This window comes from Macaca fascicularis, chromosome X, assembly GCF_037993035.2.
Source record: "Macaca fascicularis isolate 582-1 chromosome X, T2T-MFA8v1.1".
Lineage (NCBI taxonomy): Eukaryota > Metazoa > Chordata > Mammalia > Primates > Cercopithecidae > Macaca > Macaca fascicularis.
The window spans coordinates 21,858,436-21,869,871 of NC_088395.1; the positions used below are offsets into that span (position 1 = coordinate 21,858,436).

General features: G+C 43.6%; 1 protein-coding gene across 2 annotated transcripts in view; it reads left to right on the top strand.

Annotated features, from left to right (window-relative positions):
* SMS (spermine synthase) overlaps positions 1-11,436 on the top strand; it is a 57,180-nt gene that overhangs the window by 28,001 nt on the left and 17,743 nt on the right. For both annotated transcript variants that reach the window (XM_005593159.4, XM_045384399.3), the window contains exons 2-5: positions 1,402-1,522; positions 6,108-6,201; positions 6,716-6,780; positions 11,229-11,404. In XM_005593159.4, the coding sequence (XP_005593216.1) occupies positions 1,402-1,522; positions 6,108-6,201; positions 6,716-6,780; positions 11,229-11,404 (456 nt within the window). The remainder of the gene's footprint in view (positions 1-1,401; positions 1,523-6,107; positions 6,202-6,715; positions 6,781-11,228; positions 11,405-11,436) is intronic.

An 11,436-nucleotide genomic window follows, 5' to 3' on the forward strand; every position in this document is an offset into this window, starting at 1 on the left:
GATTGAGACCATCCTGGCTAACATGGTGAACCCCTTTCTCTACTAAAAATAAAAAAAATCAGCTGGGCGAGGTGACAGGCACCTGTAGTCCCAGCTACTTGGGAGGCTGAAGCAAGAGGATCACTTAAGCCCAGGAAGCAGAGGTTATAGTGAGCTGAGATTACGCCAATGCACTTCAGCCTGGGTGACAGAGGGAGATCCGGTCTCAAAAAATAAAAAAAAGTCTGTGCAAGCCAGAGTAAGACGTATCTGTCCATTTTGGCCTCCGAACTCCCCGTTTGTAGCCTTCATTCAGTGGCCTTGGGAACACAGTTCTGAGTCACTAGAGATAGACTATGCATAGTGAAAAGATCCTTAACATCCCAGTTCTAGTTTCAGCACTACTTAGTTTATGGCGGAAATTCTAATGTAATTTTCTTGGCAAATCACACTGCAGTCAGCTGTGACTCTATTTTTTTCTTTTACCTCTGTTCAGGTCACAGAGATGCTTCGTTTTGATATTTACCAGGCTGTTTTTCCCCTCACAGGAGCCAGCCTTCAGAGGGCTGGTGGGAAAGTAAAGAGTAATTCCTCTTGTCATATCTTGGTTCTTTGTTTTACATTTATTAGGGAATGCCTGCTTTGTAGATAGAACTAGAGAACAAATTGCATTTACCCCTTATTCTAAGTATTGTAATGTTGGATGTTCTTGAAGATCCTGGCTTCAAGTGAACCTGCAGAGGTTAATGTACTTTATGTGGGAACACTGATTGCACTTTTGGGAGTAGGACTGTGGGCAGGATGGGAGACAGGAAGATTGGCTTCTGCGACCATGGGGGTGGGGTAGGGAGACCGACACGCCAGCAGGTTGTCCCATATGGAATCGTTGTCCAGTTTGTACCATTGAGAGCTATGTTACTGAGGATTACTGTTGGATATTTTTTTCCAGTTATAAAAGCAGCACATCGTTTTTGTAAAACATGGGGAAAAAAGCTTGTCATTTATATTACTCATCAGCAGTGGACAGGTATCACCTTTCTAGTACCATGTGTCCTCATTAATTTATTTAACCTGAAGTGGAATCTCATTTGTTGTTCTTGCATTTATTTGCATTTCTTTAATTTCTGCTTAGAGTGAATATTTTGTTGTGCTGTCTCTAGGCTGAATATGTCTACATCCTTGGCACAGCTATTTGTGGTCGGCTTTTGTGTTCTTACCATCACGTAATCTGGTGGTCTGTGTCGCCTTTCCTTGCAGGGTGGAGAATGTTTATCACTCATGTCATGACAAGGGATAAGTGACACTGACAACTTTGTTCAGGTTTTTTTTTTTTTTAAAGGTCAGTCCTCAAACTGTGCCTCACTGGCCTTCCTTCTGAATGTTTCTTTCTGACCATCTTGCCTTCTTCCCTTTGTTCTCCAGCTGATGGTGAGACCATTCTAAAAGGCCTCCAGTCCATTTTCCAGGAGCAAGGAATGGCGGAGTCGGTGCACACCTGGCAGGACCATGGCTATTTAGCAACCTACACAAACAAGAACGGCAGGTGAGCAGTCTCCGGTGCTGTTCTTCATATCTGGTCACTTATGAGCAGAGTGGGTGACAGAGTGGAGGATCGGGGTGGCACCTGGCTTTTGTTTTTCTCCTTTGACATCTTTTAGGATGGGGCTGGAACTTGGTGCCTCTCAAGATTCTGCACATCAGAATCTCCTGGTAGCGTTACTGACCACAGGTTCTTAAGCTCTCATGTATATAGAGATTGACAGGAGGCCAAACATGTTTCCCAGACAAGTTTTTTGTTAAGACTTATTCCCAGAGTGAGCATAAGGGAGGCAGCCCAGGAAAAGTTTTGTGGCTGACTCCCCCAAGGTGATGTTTTGAAGGGAGTGATGTGAACAGTTCATGAGATAGATGAGTGTAATTACAGGTACGCACCTAGTTAGTGGTGTGCAGATGCAGTGAGACCTCCTGCTTAATGTATGCACCCTGAAGTGGCTGGTGAGCCCGCTCTTGGCGGGGACTTTAGCGTAATAGTACGACAGGGGCAGGATCGCTCATTGGGCTCATGCAAGTGGTAGGTCAACTCCCTGGAGTAAAAGGTTTACGGTGAAACTCAGCCTCTTAAGTCCCTGGAGTAAGATTTACCATAGGATGCTGCTTATCTTAGTGTTTCCTGGTCTCTTGGTCAGCAAGGATGATCTCAGAGGGGCTGGGGTCCGGATGGATGGGTTGGTTGGGGTGCCCACCACCTGTGAGGACCCACTAGTTTGCAGCAGAGGCCCGTAGTGGGCATGCCGGGGCCTTCTCGCTGCAGGATGCTGAGCTGCAGACACTCTTGCTCAGGTCAGAGTATGGTGGGTGCAGGCTGAGGGTACCTGCTCTAGGCTGGCCAGCAGCAGTGCTGCAGGGCCCCAGGGGCAGCCTGCACAGAGCCTCAAGCAGCGCTTTGCCATCTTCCTGGCTCCTAGAGCCTGGTATTTCTGGAAATAAGTGTGTTATTGGGGTGGGGGGAGCCCAGGTCCCTTCTCTACACTGTTTCTGGAGAGCTTTCACGAAACACTCGTGCCTGGGCATTTCCCCCAGAAATTGAGGTCACAGGGCCTGGACATCTGGATTTCTCCAAAGCCCCAGTGGTTCTATGTGGCCAGGACCAAGAACCCCTGGCGGCATAAGCAGTTTGAAATGGCAGGCAATGATCCCCTGGGCCCCTACCGCAAGAGTTCTTGATGCAATAAGCCGGTCTGCAACCGGGCCCAGATTCAGTTTTCAGGAAGCTCCCGGGGGATGCTGATGCTGCTGGACAGCTGACCACACTTTGAGTAGCACTGTTATGACTGATTATCAGCTACTGCAGACCATGGTGAAATGCAGAAGAAAATCTAAACTAAGAAATGACTGATAACAAGAAACCAGTGCGTTGAGCTCTTGGTATTTCCTTAAATATTGGTTTGTATTGTATCTGGACTGGCTTAGTATGTAAAACTACTAATTAAGATTCTTAGTAATTTGCACTATCAATTTAGAAATGTAATAGGGTGCGGGGTATACTGCTTGGGCGATGAGTGCACCAAAATCTCACAAATCAGTACTAAAGAATTTACTCATGTAACTAAACACCACCCATTCCCCAATAACCTATGGAAATAAACATTAAAATAAATAAAAATGTGAACTCCAGGATGGGGTATTTTCGATGACTTTTATTCTGTTACCTCAATGGGTACCCAGTACTGGAATTCCACGTGGCTTCCTTAATGTCCTACTTTCTCTCCCTTTGTTTCTCTATTAAAGGAAAAAGTAGCCACCTCCATTATATTCCAGAGACCTAGAGATGAGGGAAACCTGTACTTTTTGAGCTCACTGCCCCTTCCATTATTCTCTCTGTAAGTCTCCATGGCCCACTCCTGTGGCATTAATTGGTGGTCTCTATCCTGATACCTCTCAAAGACATCCGAACCTCTTCTTCCCCAAGCCCAGACTTGTATTTCTAACTGTGCAGCAAACCTCCCTGTGTGTTTAGTAGATACCGCAAATGTATCTAAGATGATGATTTCTTCCTTATATGAACGCTACCACCAAACCCTCCTCTCCCCTGTGTCCTTTCCTTCCCTGCTCTGACCCAGATGGTCTCTTGGAAGCAGAGGCTGTAGCTGTCCTAGAGCCCTCTGGCTCCTGCAGGATTACACTCAGCCCCTCCCTGTACCTGCCGCCTCTCACTGTTTTTACTGTGGTCCATCTTTTGGGGACCACAGCAAATCGGAACTCATCATCCACGGCCTCCGGTGGCAGGCTCCTCAGCCAGCACCAGGTGAAAAGTTGCACTTTATCTCCTAAAGGCCTTTGCAGTTGGGCCCTGCCTACCTCTCTGTCACAATTATTGAAGTTTCTGCCATAGCCACCAATTCCAGTTGTACAGAAGACTTGGAATTCCTCCCAGAAGGGGTTTTTGAGTGACAAGAGCCGTTTGGAAACTGCTTTGAAAAGCAATAAACAAAAACAAAAAAAACCCCAAATGAACTGCTTAGGGTTTTGTTGTTGTTGTTTTTGAGACCAAGTCTTGCTCTGTTGCCCAGGCTGGAGTGCAGTAGCGCAATCTTGGCTCACTGCAGCCTCTGCCTCCTGGGTTCAAGCAGTTCTCCCACCTCAGCCTTCCGAGTGGCTGGAATTCCAGGCACTCACCCCCACATCCAGATAAGTTTGTGTTTTTAATAGAGACGGGGTTTCACCATGTTGCCCAGGCTGGTCTCGAACTTCTGGCTCAAGCCATCCACCTACCTCGGCCTCTCAAAGTGTTGGGATTACAGGCGTGAGCCACCGCGCCTGGCCAGCTTAGTTTTTAAGAGTTTTCTACTTGGTCTCCTTCCTCTCTCACTTGGTCAACTGGTACCCACCCCGAGGTGCCTGTCCTGAAACCTCACCTCTCCTACCCATGCATGGGCTTGGGGAAAGGAGCTGAGCCACCTTTATTTAGGTTCTCTATTCCCTTCCCCCCGACCCTGGGCACATTTTTCCCCCTCTAGTTCTGGTTTTATCCCTAGGAGCACCTTAATCCTTGACTCTGCCTTCTAGTATTCTCTGTGTTCATGCTAGAACCACCCAAGTGGATAAAGGGGACATTATTTCTCTGTTGTTCCTTCCCCCCTCCTCTCTGCTGCCAGTGAAGGAGGGAAAGGAAAGATGATCCTCTCATTCCGGTGTAGAAGAGTTTGTGGACTGTGGGCAAGAACTTGATTTTTGAGGTCACTTAAGGGCTGAAGGTGAAAAATTAACTAGTTTTGTTTTATTTTAAATTTTTTATAGAGACAGGGTCTCACTATGTCGCCCAGGCTGGAGTGCAGTGGTGCGATCATGGCTCACTGCAGCCTCGATCTCCCAGGCATAAGGAATCCTCCTGCCTCATCCTCCCAAGTAGCTGGGACTACAGGCGTGTGCCACCGTGCCTAGCTTATTATTTTTAGTTTTTTTTTTTTTTTTAATCCAAGCACACTGTCTGTATTTTCTGAACATAATTCATCTTCTAATTTAGTATTTTTCAAACATTTCTTTACCTATAATTTATAGTAGGAGGTAATCATAACCCTGGAAATACACATCTGTGTAAATGCAGAACAAATGCATGCATAGACCAGGTGCAGTGGCTCACGCCTGTAATCCCAACACTGAGAGGCCAAGGCAGGTGGATCACCTGAGGTCAGGAGTTTGAGACCAGCCTGGCTGACATGGTGAAACCCCGTCTCTACTGAAAATACAAAATTAACCAGGTGTGGTGGGACACGCCTGATGTCCCAGCTACTTGGGAGGCTGAGACAGAAGAATTGCTTGAACCCAGGAGGTGGAGGCTGCAGTGAGCCGAGATCATGTCACTGCCCTCCAGCCAGGGCAAGACAGAGTGAGACTCCATCTCAAAAAAAAAAAAAAAAAAGCGTGTAACTGAAACAAAAGTTTTATTGAGTACATCTTAGTGCATGTGATACACTCAAATATGTTTATTTCATTAAAAAATAAAAAGGACTGGTCAGAAAATTTTCTGTAAAGGTTGCTGTCACATTTTTTTAAAAACTTTTTGAAAATGTAAACCATTCTTACTTAGCCTGCAGGCTTTACAAAAACATACTGTGGGATGGATTAGGTTTGCAGGCACTTGGCCTGGATTTTCCAGAGTGCTTACTTAAATTAATTTACCTACCACCAGCCTGCAGTTAGGAAAAAATGACTCTGGTTTGAACTCTAAAGTTTAATTGGGAGAAACCAGTATACCCTTCTCCACACTCCCTTCATATTAAGGCAGTGGTTACTAAACCTGGCAAAATTACCTAGAGAACCTTTTTAAAAATTAGATTCACAGAACTGCTACTGAATCACTTTCTGGGCCCAAGAACCAGTTTTGAAAACCTTAACTTTTGGTAATGCCCTCTAAACCGTCCACAAATGATTGGTAGTTTCTCCCCGCAAGACGCAGCCCTAGTAAGAAAGCAAAATGGTTAACTGTATAGTTTTAGGGAAATAAAGAGCAGTGGTCTTTTAATTGGGTGACATCTCTGTTTCTTTCTCTCTCTGTTTTTTTTTTTTTTTTTTTTTTTTTGAATGCCCTGATACAATTCTTAAGATTAAAATTATATTTTCCTTTGTAGCTTTGCCAATTTGAGAATTTACCCACATGGATTGGTGTTGCTGGACCTTCAGAGTTATGATGGTGATGCGCAAGGCAAAGAAGAGATCGACAGTGTCGGTTTTTCACTTTCATTTACTTGGTGTTTAAGGATCATAGTATCTGCTTAGCTTAGTATTAAAATAATTTTCTCTTCATTGCTTGCTTTCCAGTTAATTTTAAACTTTCCTCCCTCCACATAAGTGGTTTTAGACTAGAAGTAGTTGTTTAGTTGTTTTTAGGAACTTTGGTGTCAGCGTTCCCTTTTAACTGCCTGAGTGTGAGTAATCTTATTTTCCACTGGAGGGAATAGAAAACCTTTAACCAGGATTTTATAGCTGCAGCACCCTTTGGCCTTCCTCTTCCATGTTATTTTGTTGCTAACTTACACTAAGGTTAGGTCAGCAACATGAAGGGATAGTTGGGATGGGAGAGTGGAATTGGGCCAGGCCTACAGGCTGCTAGAGGGCAGGAGGAAGGACAGGTCAATCTTGCACAGCTCTGTCAACACGGCCTCAGTTGTTGGGTCTGTAATTTAGCTGTTCCACGCAGCTTATTCTGCAAGCCCATTGATTTTTCTTTTAATTGTAGATTTTGAACAAAGTAGAAGAAAGAATGAAAGAATTGAGTCAGGACAGTACTGGGCGGGTGAAACGGTAAGTCCACTCTTGAATGTCCTTTTATATTTAATCGATTGAAACAATGATAGTTGGCTGGGCGCAGTAGCTCACACCTGTAATCCCAGCAATTTCGGAGGCCGAGGCAGGCAGATCACTTTAAGTCAGGAGTTTGGGACCAGCCTGGCCAACATGACAAAACACCGTCTCTACTAAAAATACAAAAATTAGCTGGGTGTGGTGGTGCATGCCTGTAATTCTAGCTCCTTGAAAGACTGGTGCATGCAAATAGCTTGAACCCAGGAGGCAGAGGTTGCAGTGAGCCGAGATCGCACCACTGCACTCCGGCCTGGGTGACACAATGAGACTGTCTCAAAAAAAAAGAAAAAAAAAAATTAGAATGGCGGTGTTGTCCCCAGTAGTGTCTGCTTGAGATATGGAAAACATCAAACTCAGCACCTCCTTCTGGCAACATGGTGAACCAAACTGCTGGGCCCCTCACACCAAAACAAGATAGTGCATGAACATACATGTGCATGGATGCACACACAAAAATGCTAGGTAAAATGAAACTAAGGCAGAAAGGAGATAGGGACCAACTCCAAGGAGTTGGAACTGCATAAAGTGGAGACCCAGGTAGAGCTGCCACCTCATCAAAGGGTGCTAGAAAACACCTGACTTCAGTTCGAGACCAGCCTGACCAACATGGGCGAAACCCTGTCTCTTCTAAAAATACAAAAATTAGCCAGGCTTGGTGGTGCACGCCTGTAATCCTAGCTTCTCAGGAGCCTGAGGCAGGAGAATCGCTTGAACCCGGGAAGTGGAGGTTGCAGTGAGCTGAGATTGCACCACTGCACTCCAACCTTGGGCAACAGAGTGAAATTCCATCTCAAAAAAAAAAAACCTGACTTGGACCCTTCCCGGAAAGAGAAAAGGTCACTTTTTCTCCTTCAGGGCCCCAGAGTAAAGTTAAGCAATTTTAAGAGACTCTGACCAGGTGGGGTGATAAGAAAATTTGCCTCAAGGCTTTCAAAGAAGAAAACTTTCCAAGATACTAAGAATTGATAGGCCGCCAACCTTAAGCTGCCATAGGCAGGTTATTTTCAAGTGATCATTTTCAAGGAAAATGAAGCTCTCCCTATCAAGTGGAATGGGCACTAGCCCCACATGGCTATTTAAAGTTAGTTAAAATACACAATTCAGTTCCTTAGTCACAATAGCTAGTGGTTAGTGTCTGCCATGTGGGACAGTACAACTACGGAACATTTTCATCATCTAAATTTCTGTCGGACACTGCCGAAGTGTTTGCCAGTGGTGTCAGATTTTAAAAGAATGCAGTTTTGACTTCTGTGGGAAGGAACTGGAGGGAATTAAGTAGTGCTTTGGATAGACAGCATGTAAATGCAGGACAATTTACTCTTGCCCTGCCTTGGTGGATCCTCACCAGGCCTTAAGGCATAGAAGTCCTGTCCCTTGCTCATAAAATTAACCTCATAGTTGCAGAGATAAGCGAGGGACTTCCTCATTGCTGAGCAAGGGGTATATAGGTTACTCCAGTTCATGGCACTTTCCAGAAGAAGGAATCCTTATTGGCAAGCGTTAGGATGTTTAAGTACTTAATTACTCACCATGCTGAGTTTGATCAGCCCATAAGAAAGCTCTAGAGCAGATGTAAGATAACTAGGTAATTGTTTAATCTCCTGTAGTTAAAGAGGAAAGCAGGAAACTGAAAGTGAAAAGAAGAGGCCACAGTATAGAACTGTCTACTTTATTGAGATCTGTTAGAGCACTCAGGTTCTTTTAGAGCACCCAAGCTCAGTTTAAGGTCCTTAGCCATGTCTCTCACCCTTCATCTTCCTTTAAAAGCACATCCACACCCATATGCCCATATCACTTTTTGGACATCTCATCTTTTCCTGTTTGCAGGGTTTTCCTTATCTACACCCATTTGCAATGAACAGGTTCCCCACTGTCAGAAAGGGTCTTAACTCGATGATAATGAATTGGTCCACATCAAAATGTGGTCTGATTTTTATCAGTTACCTCTATGAGTGGGTAAACAGAATACATTTATGGGCTTCAGCATTCGTGAGAAGTCTGGATCTTTTCTTTTTTTTTGGTATAAGAGTTTTCTAAGAGTGGAGTTAAGCTTTAGATCTTCAAAATACCTTGCCTATGCTTGTCACAGTTTTTATTTTCATGAAATAAGGTTGATGAGAGCTGGAAATTGGGAATATTTTGTTGTAAGCCCTTTGTTGCTGGCCTCAAAAGGACAAGGATTGCTATACTTTTTTTTTTTTTTAATGTGGAGAATAAAGATCAGAGGTTAAATGTTAGAGATGAAATCATTAACAAATAACCCGTAACATCTGAAATGATTCCCCTTTGTTAAGTTAAATCTGAATTTTTGACTAAGAAGCTATGGGATGTACTTGAATTTATTTTTGTTTTCTGCTTTCAAGTGAAAAGGAACAAGAAAACAAGGTCACATAAATTAACTTTGATTTTAAAAGGTTCTTGCAATTTACACAGTATACCTGAGGCCTGGGCTGTAATCTGCCTGAATTGGTATAGTCCAGTTTCATTTTTCAGCAGTGAAGTTTGAAACGAGTTTGATAGGGGACTCCATAGTACCTCCTGGTAGCCCGTTATAGGGCTACCAGGGAGATGCCCTTTAATGCTAGGTTGAGCACTTCATCAGGGTAACGTCATTTACATCCTGTTAAGATGCTTTTTTCTTTGCCAGTCTTTAAAAACCATAGTGTTACAATCTAGAAAAGAGCTCTTCACCTTAGCCAAGGCACTATTGACACAATTGAGAACAGACACTTTATTTTCAGTGGGTTTGTCTCTAGTGCAGTAATTTCCTATAGCTGGCTGGCTGTCAAGGAGAGGGTAGTCTTCCTCCCCTGGAAGTGAGTGACTTTGTCCTTCTTCCAGTGCCATGGGTGGCTCACTCTCATCTCACTCCCCACCATCAGCCAGGGGTAGAAGAGGCTTCCTCCAAGTCCTGTTTGCCTGCTCTCTAGCGGTTGTCCTGATTGGTGCTTCACATTTTCCAATTTACAGGAAAAACCCTCTAGAATGCCTCACATTCTCAAAGCTGAATTTGTTCATATGGAGTTTGGTAAAGAAGTGGTTAAATCAAGAGTTGTCAGGATTACATGAATTTATGGGAGTTTGCCTTTTCAATCTCAGTGTTCTTTATAGATGTTAGTATTCCCTCATAGAAAGCCTCATTAACTTGTAACAGGTTTAGACTGTACTCTTGGAATCTGGTGAGCAGGGAAGGGAAAGAGACTCATAGGAGTAAGTCAGGCCGCATATCCCAGCATTTTAGATATCTACAACTGTGCATCATGGCGTTTTAATATCGAACACTACTGTGTTTGAGAACACATGACTCACGCGGTTGTGTTATGTATGCAGTGAGCTCTCCTTTTCTTTGTGTTTGACTTGCCAAGCCCCTTTTCCAGGTCTGTTTTTTCCTGTCATTTAGTGTCCTCTGCTGGTACTTTCTAGTACATTCATCCTGTGAAAAATACCGGGTATTTACAAAAGAATGAATGAAAAAGTCATGTTGCAGCCTCTCTAGTAGTAACTGGTTCAGGCCAGAATCTTCTACATGCTAAAACCACTGGTAAAGGTTTGTTGGGGGTGAGGACTTTCACCTAGTTTCAGAGGACCACCCCACAGCCTGCTTAGTAATTTCAAAGGGTGAAAAGGTGCCTTTGCAGATGGAGAGATCTCATGAATACCACTTTAACCAAGTGATCACAGACTTAGCATCACCAATAATAGGACAAATACACATCTTGTGTTCCCAATGTGATGCCTGTGTAATTAATATATGTCAACCTGATTCTAACCATGAAGAGTGAGAGATTATCAGGTAAACCCATATGAGTCATTTTTCGGCAGAATAGCTGGTCTGTACTTTGAGATCTCAATGTCATGAAACATACCAGTAAAAAAAAAAAAAATTCTACGTTACATGAGTATAAAAAAGAAAAAAATAATAGGGACATGCAGTGTATGAACCTTTATTCAAGAGCAGAACATCTATAAAGGACATAACTGGCATAACTGGGGACACTTGAAGATGGACTCTGTACTAGATAACCATATGATACCCATGTGAACTGGTGTGAATGTGGTAACGTCAATGTAGTTATGTAGATAGTCTTAAGAGACGGATACTGCTGGAGCATTTGAAGTATGAAGTGTGCAGTGGCCATCTTCTTCAGCTTTTTGTTAGAGAAAATCTATAGCATGACAGGATTTTTTAAAAAGTGAACTGTGTACAATAGTGGTCAACATTTGGTGGTGGCCGTGATTATATAAAACTAAAAGCCCAAGCTTTGGATTTGTTTTGTGCTTGTCAGAAGTCGGCAGTCATGTGGCTTTCTTTTGCATACTCTTCATCCCAGGTCCACTTGTAAGGCAGTGTTCTAGTAAGGTACATTGCTGTTTTTCTCTTTTTCCAGATTACCACCCATAGTGCGAGGAGGAGCCATTGACAGATATTGGCCAACCGCTGATGGGCGCCTGGTTGAATATGACATAGATGAAGTGGTATATGACGAAGATTCACCTTATCAAAATATAAAAATTCTACACTCGAAGCAGTTTGGAAATATTCTCATCCTTAGTGGGGATGTTAGTAAGTATTCCATCCCTGCCCCGATCACATAA